This window comes from Vicugna pacos, chromosome 24 (genome assembly GCF_048564905.1).
Source record: "Vicugna pacos chromosome 24, VicPac4, whole genome shotgun sequence".
NCBI classification, from domain to species: Eukaryota; Metazoa; Chordata; class Mammalia; order Artiodactyla; family Camelidae; genus Vicugna; species Vicugna pacos.
Window position 1 is genome coordinate 10,390,318 of NC_133010.1, and position 26,054 is coordinate 10,416,371.

The 26,054-nt window shown below is 38.7% G+C and overlaps 1 protein-coding gene across 10 annotated transcripts in view; it reads right to left on the bottom strand.

The window, feature by feature from the left end:
* The window catches only part of KIAA1328 (KIAA1328 ortholog), a 171,986-nt gene that overhangs the window by 31,406 nt on the left and 114,526 nt on the right, over nucleotides 1–26,054 (bottom strand). For all 10 annotated transcript variants that reach the window (XM_072948983.1, XM_072948984.1, XM_072948982.1 and 7 more), the window contains 2 exons: nucleotides 18,137–18,318; nucleotides 7,596–7,704 (listed from right to left, as the gene is read on the bottom strand). In XM_072948983.1, coding sequence (XP_072805084.1) covers nucleotides 7,596–7,704; nucleotides 18,137–18,318 — 291 coding nt within the window. The remainder of the gene's footprint in view (nucleotides 1–7,595; nucleotides 7,705–18,136; nucleotides 18,319–26,054) is intronic.

Genomic DNA, 26,054 nt, shown 5'->3' on the forward strand with positions numbered 1-26,054 from the left:
TATGAACACACATCATGAATGGATATAGCTGAACAAGCCCAACATAACACCTGATACGTAACAGGCATTCAACGACTAGTAGCCAGAATTGACCTGTATGGTCATCACTCATGGGCTCTATTGCACAGCGGCAGTGAGGTCTGCTGCTCAGACCTACCACGTGAAGCCAAGTAGTGCCTGTGAGGCTCTAGTTTGAGGTTTGGGATTTTAGTTTAGTACCTTTCTCTCCATCTTGGGAAAATAACACATTATTGTGTGCTAGGCACTTGCGGAAATCTGGTTAAGTACTAAAAATATTTGTGTGAATGTATAGGTGAGAAAAAGTCTGATTTTTTTTTGAAGAAAGATTTTGTTACAGTTAGGATTCTGGGCACAAGCGCAAGAAAGCGTTGCAATTTGGCTGCTGTGTGTAAGGGACACAGCACTTCCCTTCTCTGTAAGACTGCGTTTCTTCATATCAAGTTATACAAACAAATTCTAACTCTTGAAGTAAGTCTGTCCAATTCCTACTGTAAACCAGAATTTTATCAGCTTAGTGCCTACACCTCAGAACCAAATCCAAGTTCCACACAGTGTGGAAGAATGAAAAAAAACACTGAAATTTGGGATCAGAAGCACCGCACTCAGGTCTTCTCTGCTTCCTTACTGTGTGACCTTGGACAGTCACTTGGTCTCTTTCAGTTCTCATTTCCTCATTGTAAAATACTCCTACTTACCTCTTGGGGCTTGAGTGTGATTTAAATGAGACAATGCATGTTAAATCGTTCTGACAGCTCTAAGGTGCCATGCCAAGGACTGTGAACAGGTAATTATAATTTTCAGCATTATATTTTTGTTACTAGTATAATAGAAATGTTTTTCTTGTGAAGGTTTTGAATCCCCTGGCAGCTGTCAATCCAGAATTTTGTTGCCAGAGATAAAACAGATCATTGTTACAATCAGGAACAGCATATTTACACGATTTTCCCTTCTTTGTAATCTGAGTGGTTCCTGGCAATGTACAGCGGGAAACTAAACAATGCTTATACTGCCCAGGGGCCAAAGCCTTCGTTTATAACCCACAGGGAATGAAGGGGGACAAATGCAGGAAGAGTTGTCCCCCTCCCTGGCACAGCAGAGGACCAAGATACCACCAGCTGTCCAAGCACTTTTTAAAGGCTGTACCATCATATCTAGAGCTGGAAGCAACTGGATTTTCATGTCAAGCTACTTAAGGTGAAAATAAAGATTAAAAAAACACTCATTAAAAAAATAAAAACTGTAGATATTATACAACATGATGTTTTGATATATACATATGCATAATGAAATTACTACAGTCAAGCTAATTAACATATCCATCTCCCTGTATAATTATAATTATTTTTCTATGTGTGGTAACAGCACCTGAAATCTACTCTTTTAGCAAATTTCCACTATTTTAATACAGTATTGCTAACTATAGTCACCACGCTGTACATTAGATTTCTGGACTTAATCATCCCGCATAACTGCAACTTTGTGCCCTTTGACCAACATCCCATTTCCTCCACCTTCCCACTCCCAGTAACCACCATTCTACTCTCTGCTTCTATGACTCGGCCTTTTTAGATTCCACAGCTAAGTGAGATCATGCAGTATTTTTGTGTCTAGCTTATTTCACTTAACAGATCTTTTTAAAGGTTGAATAATATTCCACAGTCCATTCATATATTGATAGAGACTCAGGTTGTTCCCACACCTTGGCTACTGTGAATAATGCTGGAATGACCATGAGGGTGCAGATATCTCTTTGACGTACTTATTTTATTTCCTCCATATATGTATCCAAAAGTGGAACTGCTGGATCATATGGTAGCTCTATTCTAGTTTTTGAGGAACCTCCATGTTTTTCATAATAGTCGTACCAATTTACATTCCCACCAACAGTGTATAAGAGTTCCCTTTTCTCCACATCTTTGCCAATATTTGTTATCTTTTTGATAACAGCCATCCCAACAGGTATAAGGTGATATCTCATTGTGGTTTTTATTTGCATTTACCTCATGATTAGTAAGGCTGACCATCTTTTCTTTTCTTTTCTTTTCTTTTTTTAACATTTTTTTTTATTGAGTGATAGTCATTTTACAATGTTGTGTCAAAGAGCATCTTTTCATTAAGCTGTTGGAATCTGTATGTATATCTTCTTTGAAAAAGTTCAGCATCTATTCAGGATTAAAAACTCTCAATAAAATACATATAGAAGGAAATTTCCTCAATACAATAAAGCCCACGTATGAAAAGGCCACGGCTAACATCATAATCACAGGAGAAACGCTGAAATCTTTCCCTCTAGGATTTGGTACAAAGCGAGGATGCTTGTGCTTGCCACTTTCATTCAACAAAGGGAGGGAGGGAGGAAGGAAGGAAGTAAAAGGCATCTAAATAGTTAAGCAGTACATTTATCTCTTCAAATGGCATGACTCTGTATGTAGGAAACCCTAAAGGCTCCACACACACGCACAAAAACCTGTTAGAAGTAAGGAATGAATTCAGTAAAGTTGCAGGATAGAAAATTGAGATACAAAAATCAGTTGTGTCTCTTTACACCAACAATGATCTATTAGAAGAGGAAATCAAGCAAAAAAATATGATAGCATCAAAAAGAATAAAATACTTAGGAATAAATTTAATCAATGAGGTGAAATATTTGTACATTGAAGACTATGTAACATTGATGAAAAGAACTGAAGAGGACACAAGTAGACAGAATGATACCCTGTGTTTATGGATTGGAATAATTAATATTGTTAAAACGTCTGTAGCACCCAAAGTGATATACAGATTCGTGTAATCTCTATCAAAATTTCAATGACATTTTTCACAAGAATAGAAAAAGCAATCTTAAAATTCACATGGAACCTAAAAGGCTCTGAATAGCTAAAGCAATCTTGAGAAAGAACACAGTTGGAGAAATCACACTTCTTGATTTCAAATTATATTATAAATCTATAGTAATCAAAACAGTATGGTACTGGCATAAAAAAACACCTGGATTCATGGGACAGAGTCAAGAACCCCAAAACAAATCCAAGCATAAACAGTCAACTAGTTTTCAACAAGGGTACCAACAACATGCAATGGGGAAAGGAGAGCCTCTTCAATAAATGATGCTGGGAAAACTGGACTCTCATCTTACACTACATACAAAAATTAACTCAAGATGGATTTCAGACTGAAATGTAAGACCAGAGACTGTAAATCTCCTAGAAGAAAACACAGGAGAAAAGCTCCTGACATCAACCTTTGAAATGAGTTTTTGGCTGTGGCAGCAAAAGCTCAAGCAACAAGAGCAAAAATAAACAGGTGGAACTACATCAAATGACAGAGTGTCTGCACTGCAGAGGAAACAGCTGACAAAGTGAAACAGCAACCTACAGACTGGGATAAAATATCTGCCAACTATACATCTGATAAGTACGCATAAGGAACTCTTACAACTCAATAGCAAATAGCAAATAGTCTGTTTAAAAGATGGGCAAAGGACCTGGATAGACATTTTCCCAAAGGAAAACAGTATCTTCAAAACAGAGAGAAGTTTAAGCTCTAGATTTCAGGGTACTTGGATCCTTCCTAGCCTGGGCTTCAGAGTGTGGGCGCAAGTCTCCAATATTCTGAGCCTGGATTCCTTGCTCCCAACCTCAGTGGGCAAGGAGTTTCCATGAGCCACCTTCAAGTCAGCTGTAAGCATGACTGCACACCGGTAATTGTGCTGTGGACAGTTCAGCAAGGTGTAAACTTACAGCAAAAATTTCAGAACACATTAAGCATAAGGTTTGATAGCAAAGGACCAAAGTCTTAAAAAAAAAAAAGAAACAAAGCTATTATTTTTTTAAAGTCCCCAAATAACCTATTAAGTCCTTCAAAGTACTTACACAAATATTTTCCATCCCTCCTCTACAAAGCAGAAGCTCTACAAAATTATCCCCCATGACATAACTCAAAAAACAAAACAAAGTAAAACAAAAACCTTCAACTTGGTGTTGTGATGAAAACTAATTTTTCTGAAAAAAGCTAGAGAGGTGAAGAGTACTTCCTAGAAATAGACTAACTTCAGTTCACCAAATTCACTAATTAAGCATGATTTGTTGAGATCTGCCTCTCTCTCCTCACATCTCACAGGAGACACAAGAAAGAGGCCAAGAGAACTAGTCTTAACACTTATGAGTCAGGGAAGAACAGAGAGAAGGGGCCATAGTAACTTTTTACTTCAAGGACTGAGTCTGTTTATCAGTTTGTTATCATGTGACTGAGAGAGAGAAACTCCACTAGTATTTAAAAAAGTGACAAGATTTGTTTCATTAAATCATCCAGAAGATATTGTCTTCATTTTAATATAAAATGTCTCAGATCTACATACCTGAATAGAAAAAGACAGCAACATATAAAAAATACACAGCATGTAATAGACTTTTTTCCCCAGTCAAATTTGAAATAAAAGATTTGAGGATCCAAAGCTACATTAATGCAAATATCTGCCTGTTGCAAGTATACTTTTTGATTAAATTGGCATACATCAAGTACAATTAGAAAGGTTATTTATAACGAAGAACTACATAATTCTGCATCTTAATGGGGATGACAATTACAGCTGATGGTTGCTAATTAACATCACTTCTTTCGCTTTGGGTCTCAGATATTTCTTGTGCGATCTTTATGCTGGCAATGGACACAACTAATTCCGGAAGGCACAAAAGGGTTAATTTTCAGCAACATCTGAGCTCATAACAGATTCACTGGGAACTTGCCCAGCTCTGGCTTCTCCCTGGAGGCCAGAGAATCAAGTAGAATCGGTAAACTCTGACTCAGTGTCACGTCAGGAAAAGTGTTTGTTCAACTTTCTTTCTGAGCGAAGGCGCACCTAACCATCAGCTGTCCAGAATGACAGTCCCCTCTCCAGGAGGAATGGTCTGTGGGCGTCGCCAGTTCCGGTCAAGCAGAAATGCATGGCACTGTTTAGTTCAGTGGCGCCGCCCACTTGTGTCAAGATGCCCACTGAGGTTACTTTCTTGGACAACTCAGAGGTGTGTGATCAGTGTTGGAGGCCAGAAATAAAATGGGATGCAAGAAGCATTGCAGCTCTCGGAACACTATAAAGCCCTCTTAGCTTGTGCTGTAAATTACAGATTTATTTTGTTAGCATGAGATAGATGAATATTTCTACATACAAAGGTGCCCTGCTAAAATCAGGATAAGTGATATTAACGTCCTATGGTCAGTATTATTGAACCTGGAAAGCAATAAACTTTATGCGTCAATAAATATTACATTTGCAACATAGTTAACATTCCTTTACTGTCTCTAACACTTATCACAAAATGTAACTGCAAAGTCTACAATACATTATTCATATTTGGGGTGTCACCAAGTGATGGATTGCTGTAGGAGAGGCTGTCCTTTAAATAAATCAACAAATAAAAATGCAAATGTTAACATTTTCAGCCACAACTTTTCCCATCTTGAATGGGGAATGAAAATTTCACATGATATTGACAGGCAGCAGAGAGAACAATTAGCAACCTACATTGTGAATGAGAAAGATGACTTTGCCACACAGGGTTTTATCACCTGCACATGGGCCCGTATGGGACTCTTCTAGGTGTTAGCACTGTCCAGAGAACAAAGGAAAACCTGCCTTCCACTGGCATCTGTCCCATCCCCATCCTTTTCTGCAGGTCTAGAAAAGTTTTGGCGGTTAGGGGAACAAGGAAAGGGCTCTTACTCTTGTCCTCCTCGGTACCGTCAAGGTTTTGTTGGGATGAGGAACAACAGGTTTTTCTCTTGCATTAAGAGTTTGCGTGTAAAAGTCGTCTATGAAAAATGCCTTCCTTACACTTTGAAATAAAAATAATTCAAATAATCTTGATTCAGAAATCTGGAAAGCAACCACCGTGTTTTCCTGGTAACTGATTTTCATAGTACTGAATCTGTTTTTTTGGACTCTGCACTTTGTATAATAGACCTATAATATGCCACTATGCAGTTCTAAGGATAAAATCTGGCGTGCTACACATTGTTTTATTTACCCAAATGCTCATTATTTAAGAAGCTTCCGAGAATCTGTATTTAGCTGATCTGCAGTATTAAGAACTAACAGGTAAAGAAAGCATTTTTTAAGGTCCATAAATAGGAGCCTTCCCAGCAATTTTAACCTGGGCTTGTAAAACTCAACGAAGTGGATGTGGTCATTTCAGAAAATGTGTGCTAAGAATGTTCCACAAAACCCTTACTGGGGAAACATTTCAGTCTTCTTTTTCATGCTGCTCTCTAAACTGAAGTGCAACCATCAAAAACACGTTACAGCGGTGTGAAAGGTCTCACTGAGGATCTCAGCGTCAAAGATCTTCAACTAGTAAAAGTCTCTGAGTTTGAAAATCCAGATTGTCTTTCCTCTTTACTTACAACTCCTCCAAAGAAACTCCTCCAGGTGGCTAGGATGAATCCTCTCTGAGCACAGGCATTAAGCCACAACGTTAAGTGGTCCAAAGAGGGAGCACCATCAAAGCTTCAAGAACCACAACTCACTGTAGGTCTTTGGCAAAATGCCATTAATGGCAGCATTAAAACCAGAAGGAAGGAATCATGGGCTGAGAATGTGGTAAACTAGTTAAACTTTCTCTTGATTGTGGGTGGCTTCCAAAATAGGAAGATTGTCATTGTTAACTATTATAATACTTAAGATAAAGAGCTTTGGAGTCTGAAATGCTGGGTCTACCTCTTACCAGCTATGTGACCTTAGGCAAGTCACTCAACCTCTCTGAGCCTTAGTTTCCTGATTTTCAAAATGAGGATGACAGTAGTACCAACTCATAAGGCTGTGATGAAGACTAAATCAGATAAGGCATACACAGGGCTGGGCACCTAGTGAATGCTTAATGGATGACAGCAATTATTACTACCCACTATGTAAGAGACAGTGCCCAAAAGTTCTTTAAAATTAAGTCTGAAAAAAATCTGTATTTATCTGATAAGTGGCTAGGAATTTAAGTGCTCAAATAATTATATCCCCAAGGAAACATAAAACAAGCCCTTTTGGTGCTGATGTTCGCATATTTAGCTTTAAATATACAAGACAGGAGTTGACTTAGATATGAGAAATTTTAATAACATATTTCTTTTCCTGACTTCAGAAAAGACTGATCAAAGTATTAACTCCTCAAATGTCTCTGCTATGAGTAAATGTTGACAGTTCTTTAATTGTAGTATAAAACCCACTGTAGTTTTTAGAATCCATTAATTCAGTCAGCTAAGCTTACAGTCCAAGTGTATCACCACCCATGATGCATCGGGAAGGACATGATGCTAAGCAGACTCATTGATGAGAGGTAGGATAAGCTTTGCACTTCTATGGAAATCCTTGCCAGTTACCATTATCAACTAAGGCAAGACATGTACAGAGGAAAGGGCTCCAGGAGTTCTGCCTGGCCAAACCTGGACGCTTCCAAATAAGGGCCTCTCTCTTGAGTAAGAGCCATCAAGAATTGTCAAGATTTTTCACTTCTTATTAAACAACTCAAAAAAAAAAAAAAACCCGCTCTTATCTGGAATGTTAAAGCAAAAAATCCTTGACAACTTACCGGGAGGTGCCATGTTGGGAGGATGACGTGGTTGGGGTTACAGGCTCCTTTTGGCTTCCTGTCGTCATAGGAGAAGTGGACGCATCTCTCCTAACTCCTGCCATCGTCCCTACATGAACAACAAAGGAAACAATTTGGGCATTCAGTAAAAGGAAATGGAAAGGTCTATTCTGAGTATTATGTTAGAGATTATAGGCATCCCCAAGCTTTAGAAGGAAGCCATTTCCCCACCTGAAATGAAACAATGGCAGATGGAAGTCTCAGTGGGTTGTTTTGGTTTTGTAAACATCAGTGATCCACAAACATCATGTTTTAAAAAAGTGCATTTGTGCAATAACAGACTAACTAGAGATTTTGTTCTTAAACTTGACGGCCTAATCAAAGTCCCGCTGACCTGGGTTTACTTAGAAATGCCCAAGAAGGTAGAATGCTTTATTTTGTTCCTTTTAACTATCATAAGAAAAGCTCTTTTCTCTCTCTGACAACATAGAAAATTCCAGTACTTTGTACCTCCAATCCCTCCAAATTAAACTGATCCTACCCCCAGAACTTTCAGGTAGATGTGAATCTTGAATGTTGCTTTTAAAGAATTCTACATTGGGCTAAAACAAGTGCCTCACTGGTTAGATGAGCCTCTATAGGGGTGATTCGGCCTCTGTTCCTTTCTAACAAGCAGTATTTAGTTGATAATTACTATTCTTTTCCAGAGTGCTAGATAATACGATGAGACGGACAGAAGGATTTGGGGGATTTTTTTTGTTGTTTTCTAATCATTATTGTTTCTAATAATAATCTTCTCCTCTTCCTCCTTGGTATTATTTTCCAAACAGCACAGAACATCCCTGCCTTTCTTGTGGACTCTCATTCACAGTTTTTTTCCTGGTTCCTAAGAAACTGTTGCCCAGGGTGTTGAAAGAAGTTATTTGGGAAGAGTTGCTCAATTCTTTGAGGAAAGGGTGAATGTTCAAATAACATGAAGACAGCTTTGGCATGTTGGGAATACCACACGGTGGAGTCTTACATCTGTAGAGATTAGCACCAGAACGATCACCAAAATCCTTGGAATTCGAAAGCCATACTCAACACTGACTGGTCTCTATTATGTAAGATGTAAAAGACCAGTTATATAAATGCATAGTTCAGACTTCTTATACACAACCCTGCAGGACTCTCAACCCAAACCAGTACTTTTTCGTACTAGACACAAAATCCATTGGCTCACACAACGCATCCAGGAAATGTTTACCGAGGACCTAATGATGCACAAGGGCTGATGCCGGGATTAAGCTCAGGCTTAGTTTATGGAGACGGGGAGAGAGCTGTGAGCATACGCATTGCGATGCTCTCTGAACAGCCTGGTAAAGCATCATACATAACGTAAGGCAGGATAAGGTCATAGGAACAGCTAACGGACACAGCGATGCTTCGTATGTGCCTGGTACTGCCCTGAGTCTTTCCCATAGACTACATATTCTTTTTATTTTTAAAAACAGCTTCATTGGGGTATAATTTGAATACCGTAAAATTTGTTCCTCTTAAGTGTACAGTTTGATAAACAGCAGTTAATTTATACAGCTATGAAAGCGTGGCCACAACCCAGTTTTTAACATTTTTGTCATGGCATTTACTTATTTATCTTTGCAGTCCAGTCTTAGAATATCTCATCACTCCAGAGAGTTTCCTCGTGCCCATCTGTAGTCAGTCCCTTCTCCCGGTCTCCTCTGCTCCTATGCCCCTCCAGCTTTCTCTATATAGTTGCGTCATTTCTAGAAATTAGTTATATGTGTCCTCATAAAAACACTTTGTGATAGACACTATTTTTTAATATCTAATTTACAAATCAGGAAAATAAGCCATAGGGGACTTACAAGACCTGCCCAAGGTCACAAAACTAGTAAGTGACCCACATTCACATCCAGCCAATCTGACCCCAGAGTTTTTCACCACTGATGTTATTACTGCTGTAAAAAATAATATGAAAGGTCTGAGGAATTAAGAAGTGGGAGAGATCACATCTGGCTATAGGATTCAGGAAGATCTGATGCAGGAGGTGGAATTTTGAAAAAAAGAATAAGGAGCATGGAATTAGTAAAAGTCTTAAATTATAAAAACCTCCAGGCTAAATATTTAATGTATTCAGGAAATGTTTATTGAGTATCTCATGTCCTTGTACCTTGCTAATCACTTTAAATCACTTTACCCGCCTTATCTTGTTAATCCTTACGGCAGTCCATAAATTATATTACTGTCCTCATTTTACAGACAAGCAAGTGGAAACTGAAAAGGTCGAGCAGCACGTCCAATATCACTTGGGGCTGGTTGGAACAAGGCTGGGCTTTAAATGCAGTCAAGGTCTCTTTGACTCTGCATTGCAAACTCTTAAACGTTGTGTGAGTTGGTCTCAAACATAAAACAAAGCAGTAACAACAATGAAAAAAAAAACCTAACTGGTCTTTGGAGAGATTCTTCTTACGCCAGAAGGTAGAAGGGAGTGGAACAGGCAGACCGGAGGCAGGTAAAGCAGGCCCTACCATACAACCGTCGGGGTGGGATCCTGGGTGGCGGAAGGGGAAAGTTAAGTAGGTAATAGGAGAGGGAAGATGGTACGCCCGGTAGTGATAAAACAGAAAAAAATCTCTCTTACGTCACTATCACGGAACACCTGAACATCAGTCTTACTTTTTTTTTTCTGTTTTGATATTTCTGTTAAAAACTTAGTAAAGACAATTGATAATTTGATGGGAAAATTTTTTTAAAGAAAATTTTAGCAGAGGGTGCAAGGACTTCTATGTCCTTCAGGAATGTGTGAATCCCTCATAATTGCAGGCACAATAATGTATGTACATATATATGCTCATTCATTTTCCTGGGGCCATAGTTTTCATTAAATTCTAACAGGATTTGGGACCCCAAAAAGTTAAGAATGATTGCTCGAAGGCATAGGGCAAATTTATCCCTTTTTCTTAATTCTCTAAGTTCTATTCCTTATTAAGTTTACAGAAAGCTGTGTATCAGTTTTTAATTATATTTGTTCCACATGTACAATTTGATTTAATATTAGGTATACCAACAATTACATACAGTTATGCATATTCATAGAATGACACGTCTATATTTCACACACACACATAAAGACAATATACACATTTGTAAAATAAAAGTACTTATAAGAATATCATCCGTTAGGCTGATAACTTTCATATATAAATGCATATGCTTATGTATGTAAATAAATGTGAATATACTTATGTAAATAAACACCCAGATATATTTTTGCATACATGGATGGAATTGAACATATTGGGTCATGTCCTATTTATATAGAGCTGGGTGTATTCTGCTCAACCATCAATCAATAGCTCATGATAAGAGAACTTCTTAGAGTTCAGTGTTTGAGAAAACTCTGTTTCTGAGCCCTTTGTTTTACCGTGCATTTTAAAAACAGCTGAGTTATATAACATTCAGTTTAGTTTAAAGAACAAATGATGAAGAAAATATCAGTGCAACCCTTTTCTAGAGTAAGGAAGTCCTGGCAGCATCGCCACCTGGAAGCATCACTGATTCTCACCCTCAATTACAATCTCTTCTCGCCTCCAAGAGCCAGCCACTGTTCTCATAATTAGCCCCTTTCTGTTCTTCATAGTTTTACCATTTATGTATGCATCGCGAAAAAGTGATGTAGTTTTGCTGCTTTTGAACATTATGCAAACAGAACTATACTATATATATTCTTTTTGAGGCTTCATGTGCTCAGTATTGTGTCTGCACGATTGATCTGTGTTAACGACTTATGTAGCTGTGGTTCGCCTCCCTTGCTACCTAGCAGTCCATTGCATGCGTTTATGCCTTTTTATCCACTCTGCAATTGATGGACATTTGGCGTGTTTCTCATTTGGGGCTACTATGAAGAATGCTGCTGTGAGAGATGCTGCTGATTATCCACCGAAATGCACTCGTCCCTTCTTCCTGGGTCCACGGCTAGATTATATGCCCCAGTCTCCCTTGTCATTCTGTGTGGTCAGGGAGGAAACTAGCGGAAGCTATATATGCCATTTCAGGCTTGTCCTGTAAAGTCCTGTCATCTGCTAATACAGTTTAACTCCTTCCTGTGCAACTTGGATATGTTTTATTTCTTTTTCTTGCCTAATTTCTCTGTCTAGAACTTCCAGTAAAATGTTGAACAGAAGTGGCAAAGTGGGAATACTTGTCTTGCTCCTGATCTTGGAGGAAAAGTCGTCAGCCTTTCACAGCTGAACAGGATGCTGGCTGTGGGTTTGTCATATCTGCCCTTCATCACGTTGAGGAAACTTCCTTCTACTGCTGCTTTTTTACTGTTTTTGTCAAATGCTTTTTCTGTGTTAAGATGATCATATTTTTTCTTTCTATTAATATAGTATATTGCACTGATGGATTTTTCCATGTTGAACCACTGCTGAATCCCGGGCTCAATCCTATTTGGTCATCATATATAATCCCACTAATATGCTGCTGCATTCGGCTTGCTGTTGTTTTGTTGAGGACATTTTAATCTACATTCACAAGGGACTTTGGTTTGTAGCATTCTTTTCTTTGGCTCTGGTATCAGATACATGCTGGCCTTTTAAAATGAGTGGGAAAATGTTCCTTCCTCTTCTATTTTTGGGGAAGAATTTGAGAAAGATTTGCATTAACTCTTCTTTAATATTTGGTAGAATTCACCAGTGGAGCCATCTGGTCCTGGGCTTGCCTTCGCTGGCAGTTTTTTTTCATTACTGATTTAATCTCTTTACTTGTTACAGGTCTATTCAGATGTTCTATTTTTCTTGAGTCAGTCTGATAGTTTGTGTGCTTTTAGGAATGTGTCTGTTTTATCTAGTTTTGTTGGCTTTTGGTTATCTACTATTTGTCTCAACTGTTACTCTTTCACCCCAATCGGTAGTGGTGTGTTCACTCGGCTTTCAACATTTTCAAGGGATGTCCTACATGTACCTGCTTCTCTGTCCTGAAAAAGTTCACAGGTAGGAAAAACAGAGGCAGTCCTCTAGTATCAGCCCTTGGGAAATCCACAGACAGTTTGAAACAGACAAACAGGACTCCTTGAGAGTAAGGTCTGCTTCCTCTGGGACCAGGTACTCACTCACACCTGGAATCGGCTGCCACCCTCAAGACTGCCATGGCGCAGGAGGGAGCGGGGCAACGATAAACCAAGACTCTATAATGTTCTCCCAACATGTTTCAGTGGCCTTTTTCCTGGTTAAGCATTTGCTTAGTTTCTATATATCATTCACTATCTTTCAGAGTTCTGATAATGTTGGCTCTGGCAGACCATGCCAGGCTTTTCAGAGTTTCTGAGGAGGAACAAGCCCCTGGAAGTCCCTACTCTGCCATTTTTGCTGACATCTTCCTGACTCATTTACGACACTAGCATAACTCTGATACCAAAACCTGACAAGGTCATTACATAAAAAAAGGACATTACGAACCAATATTGCCCCATCAGTGTAATTCATCAAGTTAACAGAATAAAGAGGGAAACACACGATCATCTCAATAGGTGCAGAAAAAAGATGTGATGAAATTCAACACTCATTGTGATAAAGGTTCCCAGTAAATGAGGCAGGAACTTTCTTAACCTGATACAGGGCATTTTACAAAAAACCTACAGCTAAAATCAGACTTAATGGTGAAAGACGGCTGCCTTCCCCATGACACTGCCAACAAGGTGTGGAAGTCCACGCTTACCACTTTGTTCTACGTTGTAACAGAAGTCCTAGAGAATACAACGAAATAAGAAAAAGAAATAAAAGGCATAGAAAGATTGGAAAGAGAGTAGTTGTTATGGACTGAACTGTGCCTCTCCCCCTCCCCCAGCCCTGTAATTCATATGTTGAAGTCCTCACCCCTAGTACACCTCAGGATGTGACTGTATTTGCAGGCAGGGACTTTAAAGAGGTAATGAAGTTCAAAGAAGTCACAGAGGTGGCCCCTAATCCAATATGACTCTTCATCCTTATAAGAAAAGGGAGACACACCAAGGATGCACGTTCGCAGCAAAAAGGCCATGTGAGGACACAGCGAGAAGGCAGCCATCTGCCGACCGAGGAGAGAGGCCTCGGGGGGAACGACTGGAAAGGAACATGAGGAAGTTTTCATGAATAATGGAAATGTACTATTTCTTAATTATGTCGGCATACACAATTGTCAAGGTTTATCAAACCATGCTCTTAAGTCCTGTGCAATTTCACTGTATATAAATTAAATCTCAATTAGAATAAAAGAAAATGAAAAAAACCCCCACAGTTTTCTTGGCTCTCAAACAGTGCTGTTTTTAAGACCCCACTCTACTGACACCTCAGTGTATACATTTCTTAAATCATTAAACCATTACAGGCACTGAGGTCAAGACATCTAATTGATTAGATCCTAGTTGTGGGAAAATGGGGCAAGGACACAGAAAGAAAAATCAATACATCTACAGCTGACCCTTGGACAACGTGGGGGTTAATCCGAGTATCACTTATACATGGCCCTCCGTATAGGTGGTTCCTCCATACTCTTGGATTCAATCAGTGATGGCCCGTGTAGTACTGCCGTATTTACTACTGAAAAAACCCTGCATGTAAGCAGTCTCAGGCAGCGCAAACTTGATTTGTTCAAGGATCAACGGTATTGTGTTAATTCATGTAACAAATACATTATGAGCACCCATCACATGTCTAGCCCAGTTCTGGGAGACGGAGACACAGCACTGAACATATGGAGTGCTTATGTTCTGGTGGGAGAAGATGCAAGATATAAAAAATAACTAATCGGTTATACAGTATTTTAAGATGCTTCTTTCTATCATAGAGGATAGGAAATGTAGGGCCTCTGGTTTAAATGACTATTCGACACACACCGACTTCACTCTGAATGATAGATTCTTGCATTTGAATTTCTTTCTTGGGTGCGCTGGGCAGGACAAATTAACCTACACATTAGGGTTTACCCGTAGCTCTGTACTATGCTTGTCTTCTGTGTGCTGATGGTAAAGGTATCAACTTTTAATAACTCTTTTAGCTCAGACTACTGGGAACTAGAAGTAATATACTGTGGTACCTTTTCTAACGATTAAACATATAATCATAACGATGATGCTTATAATAAAAGAAACATAAATAAAAGGTCCTCAGAGGCAAGATGGAAATGGTTTCTGTACTTGGACACTTCAACTTGCTCATGTCTTTAATCACATGGTCTACATTCGTCCACGCTGGGCTACAAAGAACACTCACATCATTGCAAGCGCAGGGCCACTTAGAGGAATAATTAGGCGGCTCAGAGACTGTTGCTCACTTCTACAATAATCGTCTTCCAGTGTGTCTGGGAGTCTCCCTCGAAGTCTCAACCAGTGACAGCTGCTGTGTATTACACAAGCTCAAAAAAAACCCAACGACAACATGAAGGGCATGGTCAATGCCATCAGGCAAATCCACATGACACCAGGTTCAGCCTCTCTCAGACTCTTTCAGAGTGTTAAGGGGAGTCAGAGACCAGTGACAGAGGGACGAACAGGAGGCAGCTCTCACGCAGTATTGGCTTTGGAGTGGCTTTGCAGCCTGACTTCAGAATGAACAGGCAGTGCCGAGCCCCGAGGTCTAACGTTTCAGTTCTGAAACATGTGCGTTCAGTGGCCTCACAGACTGCTAGCCCATCAGCATAAGAGGAAAAAAATTCCCCAGCTTTGAGGGCTCTTATATAAGAGAATCAGTGATTGTTCAGGAAGGGGAGGTTCCAGGCAAGCTAGGAGAGAATAAAAACACTTGCTATGTAGGAAGGAGAAAAAAGGACTGAAGATTGGGTGTTTCCAGATTTATGCCTTTGGCTTAACGGTTCTTGACTCAAGTTTAGATTTTCCTAAGTAAGGTCTTTTTGTTCCACAGAGCTCAAATAAAAGCAACTAAGGTAGCTCATTCCAAGTATCAATGATTGCAAAACAATGTATATTTTAAGCACAATTCTGATAATATTGTACTGATATTTTTGCAATCACAAGGTTATTTCTTGAGACAAGAATCAGGTCTTTTTTTTTTTTTTTACGTTTAGTATTAATAAAGTTGACAGAACAGTGTGAGGAGGCTAGGTGAGGTAAAGGAGTAAGAGACTGATAATAAAGATTAATGGTCCTGCAGTACATGTCCTGTATAGTGCTTAATGATTAAAGGACAACAAAAGTAACAAAGGATATAAAACAGAAGAATAATAGATTTAAAAATGCAGACACGCTAAAGAGGGGAAAGCAATTAAGGAGATGCTAAATCAAGCGGCGTAACTTAGGCAATTAGTGTCAGGTCATTGGCCTTATGCTAAACAGGGTGTCCAATGCGGCTGCAGCACACTTTGGAAAGTCTGTCTCCCACAGTAAGTGCCAATGCAATCACCTTGCCCTGTACCGTAAGCTGTGCACACCAGCTCTGTAATGGGCAGGATGGCTCCAAGGGGCAGCTTTAGCTCCCTCAATGATCAGGTAGGTCTACCATAACTTTGCTAAAGGCTCCATACGAGAATAAAAGAAGAGAAAACTACAAGACAGCATTTCTTATGAATAGAAAAAAAAAGTTAATAATTCCTGTGAATACCTTGAAACAAAACTCTTAAAAAAGATGAAAAATTGTCTTTTTTTTTCAGTACAACACTACAACATGCCTCCCCTCCCCCCGCCTTTCAAAAAAGAGTCGGGGAAGGAAAAAAAAAGACTGATGAAAAAATAAAACCATGAGTGAAAACTTTGCAGAATTGTAACAGCGTTCTCTTGGTTAAATTGATTGGTACAGTAACATTATAAATTGACCATTAGGATTCATTGTGCACAACAGAAAGTGCTGAAAAGTCAGCAGACTATACAGCTAAAAGTAATGGGTTCCGAACCACGGTTAGTCAAAAATGATTTTGTTTCAAATTAGAAATTGATTTTTTTTTTTCGGACACAAGCCCTTTCTAGACTCCTGGGTTCTGGAGCTGGGCAGGGGAGAGATTAACCTCCAGCAGGGCCGGGGCTGGCCTGGTGATTCCCTTTTCAATGGCAGCTTTCTAATGTTGCTGCAGGCTTAACCAGTAACACAAGTTATTTGTCCCTTTGCTATTACACTATATTTTTCTCATTTTGCTATTTTATTTTAGTGCTGACACAGGACACCAATTTGTTGTCAAGTTAAGAGAAGACTATGTTGAGGCTTGCAGTGTAATCACCACACCAACTTTCGCTGGTTCTCCAATCTCCAAAAATGCAATGACTAAGAATAGAGGGAGTCAAAAGTAAGAGTTTCCCGTCTCTGAAGGACTACTAACAGAAAAAGTAAAGAAGATTCCATCTCGGATACTAAGTCTCCTCCATTTCATTTTTGTTTTTTGGTAGCAAAGTCTCAAAAGGCAAAAGTTGCTCTAAGTGGTCCTAAAACAACAGAGGTCTGCAGAACTTCTGCACCTTAGCTTTTGTTTCAAATAGTGGATGGTCTCCCATCTGAAGCTTGGACTAATTATCATCTCTCAATTATCTGGGAGAGGACTAAACGATTTCTAGAGTCATCACGATTAAAACCAAAAAACACGACAAAGCTGGCAGCTGCTGAGGAAAGGCAGAGAGCAGCACATCTGCAAGATCTTCTCACAAAGCACTGCCCAGTTCTCAAATACACAAACGTGAGGGTGGTAGAGCGATTATGAAAAGCTGGATGATTAACACGAGAGGTGGGCAGTGCTAGCTAGCCCGGTGGAAAAAGAAGAGCATAAGAAGGAAATCAGGATTAACGGTTGTGAGCTGGAAAGACAGATGCCTGGGAAAGAGGCGTCAGCAGAAGGGGGCTGGCCCCGAGATCTTTTGGGGCCCTCTGTTTTCTGTACACTGGTCTCCTCTGACCAGTGAAGCTCAGACGTGATTCATTCTGCTCTAGAGTCCATCATTCAATGATTCCAGGAGAGAATAAGCCAAAAGCCACTCCAGAAACAACTGGGAAATGCAATCAAATTTGACGGCACTGAAATTCACTCGACATTTCACACAGTTATTCATAATTGATTTCTTTTAAAAGATCTACGACATATAAAATAGGAAGATTTACTGGCACTTAAAAGACTGCTAGACAATATAGGCTTAAGACTTATGAGGTTTTTGATTTAGTCACGATGACTTCTCCTTCACCCTCGCCACCTTTCCAATTAATTGAGGATTAACTGTAGGTGTTGAAGTTTACTTTTCTACACAAGATTCATGTTCAATTTCTTGTCCTCTTTACTCACTTGGAGCATTATTTTGCAAGTGTGACCATACTTACAGACCATACAAATTCTTTTTGTTTGCTGCTTTGACAGAAAAAGAGCACCACATTAGATAGATTCTCATGAGTGTTCTAAGAGAAGCGTTGATGCAGTTCACTGATCTGGGAGGTGCGCTACTTGTGGCCTTGCAGGCACATGTCAGTTTGTAATATTTAACAGGAAATCATCTGGAGCTCATGGCTGGAAGCCACCAGCAACCACCTGCCCCCAGCAGCTCCTCATTTTGCTATTACTGACGCTAAGCTTACCTCTTTGGGGTTGAAATGCATCTTTCTTTTGACACGTCCACAGGGCATCATCTTCCATATGTGACTGAAACCCAACTGTCTTCTTCTCCCTTCTATTCTCTCCGCTGTTAGTAGAGTCTTGGTACTTTTTGACGGATGATGATGTTCCTAGCATCCAGTCATCACATTTTGACTTCAATAAGCTGAAAAGAATAAGCATGAATGAGCTGCAGAGAGCACAAAAGGGGTTATAGATCACACAAAGGCATATAATTCAGTATGAGTTGAAATGTAATTCATGGTAGTAAAAAGTTTTTATTTCTTTTCCTTATTTTTTTTTTTTTACTGAGGTTTAATTTAAACAGTTTACTGAAGGTCTATTTTGTGTCCTGCCACAACAATTTTGGAGAAGAAACGGTCTTTATCCTCACAAAGCTTACATTTGGAGTTGGGGAAATTAAGACTCAGACCCATGAAACTGCTCACAAAGCTACAGAGTATAACTAAGATCCAGAATACCTGGAGAAATAAAAAGTCTGCTGAAACAAGACTTGCATAACTAAAATGTTTCTAAGTCCTAAAAATGAGTGTTAGGGATTAAAATAAATTGTTATTGGAATTAAATAAACTGTTAATTGAATATTAGGGATTAATAAAAATTGTTATTTGTGTTCTTTCTGATGATGGTCACTGTGACAGGTGTGAGACGGTGCCTCACTGCAATTTTGATTTGCATTTCTCCAATCTGAGTGATGTTGAGCAACTTATCATGTTCCTGTTGGCCATTTGCATTTCCTTTTTTGGAAAAACGTCTGTTCAGTTCTTCTGCCCATATTTTAAATGGGTTGGTGGGTTGGTTGGTTGGTTGCTTTTTAATTGAAGTACAGTTGATTTAAAATGTGATAGTTCTGGTGTACAGCGTGGATGGACTTGGAGGGCATTACGCTCAGTGAAATGTCAGACAGAGAAAGATAAATACTGTAAGATATTACTTACAGGTGGAACCAAACAATATACAACAAACTAGTGAATATAACAGAAAAGAAACAGACTCACAGATACAGAGAACAAACTAGTGGTTACCAGTGGGAGAGGGAAGGGGGAAGGGCAAGATGGAGGTGGAAGATTAAGAGGGACAAACTATCAGGTACAAAATAAGCTACCAATCCTGGTACTTTGTACAACATGGGGAATATAGACAATATTTTATGATAACTATTAATGGAGTATAACCTTTAAAAATTTGTGAATCACTATATTGTACACCTGTAACATTTAATATTGTACATCAATCATTCTTCAATTTAAAAAATATGATATCGCAAAATAAATAAATAAAAATAATAATATTAAACCAGTAGAAAAAAGCTACCAAAGCAACTTTTAGATATATGGAGATAATATCAAAATTAATAATTATTTTATTTCCAAAACTACATAGAACTAGGTACTAAGCATTCACTTGTCCACATATTTTATATCATTCATTCTCTGTATGGGGCACCATAAAGTCAGAACCTAACTGTCAGATGGTCAGTGCTTCTTATCATTTCATACAGTCCAGGTAAAATGTGTACAAAATTCACTGAGGGGCTATCACTATACAGGACATCATTCATAGATATGATGACATTGTTAGAAATAATTTGCTGCTATTCTTATTAGGATCTCTTGGAGTTGTTAAAGTGATAGTAAAATGATCAAAATCATGACAGACAGCAGAAGAGGTTAAACTCGTGGCATTTAGGATTGCCACACCGTGTAAGTCATTCTTAAGTTACTGAGATTTTATTGAACTCTATCTCCAAATTTTAATATTATGAAACATGAAATGGGAAACTTTGAGTAGCCCTGATTTAGGAAGGGGGAAGGAAAAAAAAAAAACATTTCCAGTTCTTCAAGTTCAATAAAATTCTAATCATCCAAAACTTGAACTTCTCTATTTTGCCCAAATCTCATGTCGCGATAGTCTATCTGAGCTTGAATGGTAAAATTTAAATGTCATTTAGGACCAACTGAATACCACTTGTATTTGCATTCCTTAAAAAGTAGAAAAACATTAACCTTTTGTTTTATTGAATTAAAATGCCACGGAAATGCTGATGCAGTCTTGGGAGACTGAAATACTTTTACAAAGAAGAATAGCTGTCATTTATTAAACACAAAGAACAATTACTTGATAGGATGCCTTCTGACAAAGAGCAGATTGGTATTCTCATCATAGAAAAGGCATTATAAAAAAAAAAATCTAGCCCAGACCTCTGAGATTTGAATAATTTAAAGCTGCATTTGGTGCAATTTGAATTTTTCTTTAGGGAGGCAAAGTTAAATACCTTTAATTTGTTCTAATTATTTCAAATTTGCAAGTTAATTATGGTTGATCATTAAATAACAAAAAGGACTATCGTCTCCATAGAGTTTTACCTCCTACCCTCTGAATTACTTAAGCTAGATTTTAGTATGCATGAATTAACTTTCTAAATAATCACACGGTTTGACTAAATGGCTCAGTGAAATGAGCTCTGATCCTCAGAATAAGCATTAATGGACCTTAGAAACGCTACTGGGACTCATGTTACTTACAATGTAAGTATTTTTAATGGGGCCTTATTTACTAATCTTTATGTACTGCTCAAGCTAGAACACCATATAGATACATTATTCTGCTCTACTGGAGGAAAAGTCCCATCTCTGAGACAATAAAAACAAATGTCCATTTAACACCAACTAAATTCATTTTAAAATTATGCAGAGATGTGATGATGGATTTAACTTCTTTTAGCTGTTCATCTCAATGAATCAATCTAGCAAAAGTGGTCTGCTTGGTCTATAAATGGAATATTGTGGATCCACTAAGTGTGCTAAGTGATTTAAGTAGCAAAAGGAGGTCCAATAATCTAGTATTTAAATTCCACCTGCTACTTCCTGCACTGTGAGTTTCTGGTTACCATTTCTGCGCTTACTTGGCTACCAATGAATATGAAGCCAGATGTCACATAACCCTACTGCTTAGAACTCTTAAAAATAATTTTCCTAAATGTCCCAACTAAATCTTCACATTCTCTGGAGATGGACATGTCAATGAACAAAGTATTCTGAGACCAAGAGTTTAATCAATTTTCAAAAATGAGATATTCCGTATACTGTCAGATTTTCATATTTTCCATTCCAAAATCATCAATACACATTTTATTTCCATATATCTAATAAATGTTATCTGAGGGCCTACTGTGTGTCAGTTCTGTGCTTGTTTTTGGGAGCACACAAAGGAGTAAGTGACTACACCTTTGAATATTTGCAGTAAACAAGAAGAGAGCTAGCTCTACAATGAATACATAATGTGTCAGGTGTTATGAAGGCAGTATAAACAAAGCGCTAGCGGGAGCTGAAAGATGTAACCAGAAGCTTGCAATAAGGGCGTGGGGAGTTGTGAAGGGGATGAAGTAAAAAGTCAGTGAAAAGAAATGACAATTTACTAGCATGTACTATGCAAAAGGCACCGGCATGGTCCCTTGCTCCAAAAGATGCGGCCCATCATAGTAAAAAATTTATTTACGAAAGGATGCAAAATCCTGTAGGTATACTGGGTAGAATAACGGTCTCTGGAAGACAATAGATCATTTATAAGCAGAAAACATCTGATTTAGATGTACATGGCATAGGAAAGAGAGGAGTCTGGCCCTGAGGGGTAGTTAGGGCAATCTAATAGTGTAGTGCAGTAGTTTTGGTGTCAGACAGAACTGCGTACTCCATAGACACTTACAAGTTTTGATAGATGTGACTTCTTAAGCAAGTTACTGAAAGTTACTGAGCCTCATTTCCTCACTTATAAGATGAGGTTAATAACAGTATGTAACCTATAGGAGTGTTGTGAGAATTAAATGAATTAACATACGTAAGATACACACAAGAGTGCCTAGCACATAAACACTACCTACATGTTAGCTTCTGTTATCACTATTTCTATTACTATTAAATGAGGCAACATTTAAAAGACTTAGAGCAACATCTAGGACATAGTAGTTGCTCAGTAAGTTACTACAGACTAACTAAATAAATGGATGGTATAATTGCTGAGAATTACAGAGAAAGAGTAGGTAGGGGCAGGGGGAGAGATAGCTAGATTGGATCTGAAAACCCTGAATTTGAGGAATCAAGTCATTTGGGATAGAGAACATTACCACACAGTCCCAAGGACAGGTTTGGACCTCAGGAGGGAAAAGCTGAGACATGAGATAAAGACTTTAGAGTTTATCAGCATAGAGACATGATCTAAAGTCATGGGAATGAATTCCCCACGGAGAGAAATCTATTGAGAAGAGGGAGGGGGATGGAACTGTCACTGTTTAAACAGCAGGCAGACGCAGAGGAAGCAGCAAAGTACCACGGGGGGGGGGGGGGGGGAGGAAGGGAAGCAGAAGTTAACAGGGAGCGCCTCCAGCAGGGAGATACACAGAGAAAGAAAAGGAAACAGGGCAGGAGAGAGGTAGCAGAACGAGTAGCTGTGCTAACTAGCTGTTGAGAAGTAAGTAAGATGAGGACTGAAAAGAAGTAACAGGATTTGGGAATCAGAAGGATACTTGTGACCATGGAGAGCACGGTTTTAGTTGAATGATACAGTCGAAGGGGAGTAAATGGAAGATGAGGACGTGGAAGCTGAGACGATGCAGATCAAGAGATTCGGAAAGAAGAAAAGAAACACAGGGCAGTGGATCAATGGCAAGACAAGGATGAGGGTTCTTTATTATATTTTTAAGAAGGATCTTTCAGCATATAGAAAAAGAGCCCAAAGATGCGTGAGAAGTAACAGTGCCGTGAAACTCTTGAGAAAATAGGAAGGGAATGTGAACAAGGCACTGATGCGGTAGACACAGATTTGAAATATGCTACGGGACCACGAAGCAGTAATGCCTGATGGGTGCTTTAAAATATGAACTCTGGAGAGAGGTCAGTGCTTCACACAGAGATGTGACCCTTACCATATAATTAGAAGTCAGGGCAGACCTCATTTTTAGTGAAGGTGCCACACTTTGTACTTGAAGATGTCACTAGATCTTAATTTGTTCCCTCATCAAAGGGAATGTAGCTGGGATTTCATTAATTATAACGTCTTTAATTCTTCCCAGAAGAAGGAGGGAGAGCTAAGAAAGAGAGAATGGTGATGAAGCTGTGCTAAATAAAAGACTGCTGTATGCATCACCAAAGCACTAATTTAGAGTTCTCTTGCTCTGATCCTAGAAATGCCTTCAGAATTTCTCTATGGTTTTCAATAAAGGAAATTAGTCCTTTAAGCTAATTAATCATATGCAGAACACGTACTTTTTAACTTTTTTTAAAGCATATAAAAGAAGACTGATAGCTGGGAAATGAAAAGGTCAGTTCAATACAAACTGAGAAACACAGGTATGAACAAGAACATGAAGACTGTCCACTACACAGTTTCCTAAGGGCAGACAGCAGGCCCAACTTACTCTTCTCTGCATCCCCAGGAATGCCTTCTTGGTGGGTGTGCACAGAGGAGAGGCCCAACATATACCTACTGAGGGAATGATTATAAGTTGGAAGGCATTTGTGGAATGAAAACAACAGAACTGTGAGTTAGTTAGCTGCCACCTCTTCCTTGCATTACAGACCATTTAGTCATTCCTAGATCTAGACTCCATATTTTAATTTCATCAGAGCATGCACTTACGAAGCTTAAAAAAATCTGGTATAAAATGAGAAGAGCATTATGAGGACATGTTTATAGTATGCCAAAAAACATCTCGCATATGAACTGTGAATATAATACAAAATTTTAGAATGAAGACTAATCCAGTCCATGGCACCAAAGACCTACACATTTACTGGAAATGTCAAAAAATCTTATGGTGGTCAATTAAGGACTGCGGTTGAATATACTCCTAAAGAAAACAAAGGTCGAATGGTGATTCAACACACAGCCAGAGTGCTACCGAGGATGCAGGGGGGAGAACCAGCCCATGTTGCTGCTCTTTCTAAAGCAGTGGTTCTCAAAGCACAGCCTGAGAATGAAAAAAAATTTTTTCAAAAATACTAAGATGCTGTTTGTCTCTTTCAGTTTCATTCTCCCATGAGGGTACAGTGAGGGTACATGACATGTGACATCACGACATACTGAATGCATAATCAGATGTGAGAAAACAGCCAAACATTAAAGAGACTCACAAAAATGTAAAGCACTGATCCTCTGTTCGCTCAATTTGTTTGTTTGTTTTGGAAAATATAATTTTCACAAAAGTGTATTATGTACATAATATGCAATGGGTTTACTATTACTTTTACGTGAATCAACATTCAATTTCTCTGCTTTTACTTCTAATACAGTAATAGATATAACCCACATTAAATAAATATCATGTACATAAAAGCTCTTTGGGCAACTCCATAAAATTTACGAGTGTAAAGGAGTCCTGAGGTCAGAGTATTTGAGAACTGCTGTTCTATGTAGCATGATAAATGACGAGTCCATGGAAATAATTACCAACATCCTCAGGAAATGGAAGGTGGCATCAATATGGAAGATTCCAGAGAATCAATGGCAGGAAAAAATTTTCATGCAGAAGCTTTTAATTTAAAAAGTTAGTAAATAGTACAATTGACTTTGTGGGGTAAGATACATAGTTCCATGAGTCTTAACACATGCGTCAATTTTTTAAACCATCACCACAAGGCAGATACAAAATCATTGCATCAGCCTAAAAAACTCCCTCTGCTATTCCTACACCTTCTTTCCAACCCTAACCTAACTCTGGCAACCACTGATAAGCTCTCCATCTCCTATAGTTTTGTCTTTTCCGGGATGCCAGGTAAATAAAATCAAACTGGAATCAGTTTTATTTTTTCCTTTTTTTTTTTTTTTGCAATTGGCCTCCTTCATTCAGCACAAAGTCTCTGAGATTCATCTAAGCTGTTGTGTATATCAGTATTTCATTCCTTTTTATCTCTGAGTAGTATCCTTTTGTGTGGACTTTCCACAGTTTACTCATCCATTCACCCACTGAAGGACCGTTGTGTGGTTTCCAGGTGTTGGCTATTGTAAATAAAGTTGCTACAAAGGTTCAAGTAACTAAAGGAAGCGCCTAAATTTCAGCCAGAGGGTAAAGCAGGGAGTCTTCTGACTCTTACAACAGGTAATGGTACGTATAAAAAGGAGCCCCGCTCCTGCATTCTCAACAAAAGCTTCATGACAAACCTCAAAAATACCATCTACAGTTTCCGAGATCATGCTGTATCGTTTACATTAAAAGGAATGCTTATTCTCCGTTCGCTGAAGATAAGTAAACTCACTTTCAAATAAACACCTTGAGAATTCCTCAGGAGTTCCAATTCCAATTTGCCCTTCCCTTCTGCCCATTTAAAAAAACTCACATTAACCTTGCCTGATCAACGATCATCACAAAAATCACCCATTTTCTGGCATTTACAGAATCACGTGTGTTTGGGGTCTCACTGCTGAGTACTATCAATTAGCAACAGGCCATCAACAGGCTTTCACGTCTCCTTGGATCAAACAGAACAAAGAATTTCCCTCTAGTGCTTTGATTATTATATGGAGGGACAACCAAACTCATAATGTGAGACTTAGGATCAATGAACTTTCTATAAAAATCCTGGGCACATCAGCATGCTGCACGACCTTTAATGTTTTCATACACTCAATACGACCATAAGTATATACACACCATTCTCCACCACAGGGGTCTTAGAACTGGCTCACAGCCATTGATAGCAGGAAGCTTTGGGTAAATGAATAGCAATTTTGAAATCCTCTTTTTTTTTTTTTTTTTGGCCAGTAGGTCCTATTCATAGAACCATCACCCACTGAAGTAAATGAGAATGTAATAAATAGAAAGCTGAGCGAAAAGAAAAAAATAGCATCTTAGAGGGATTTAAAGAAAACACTTAAAAGGACCCATAA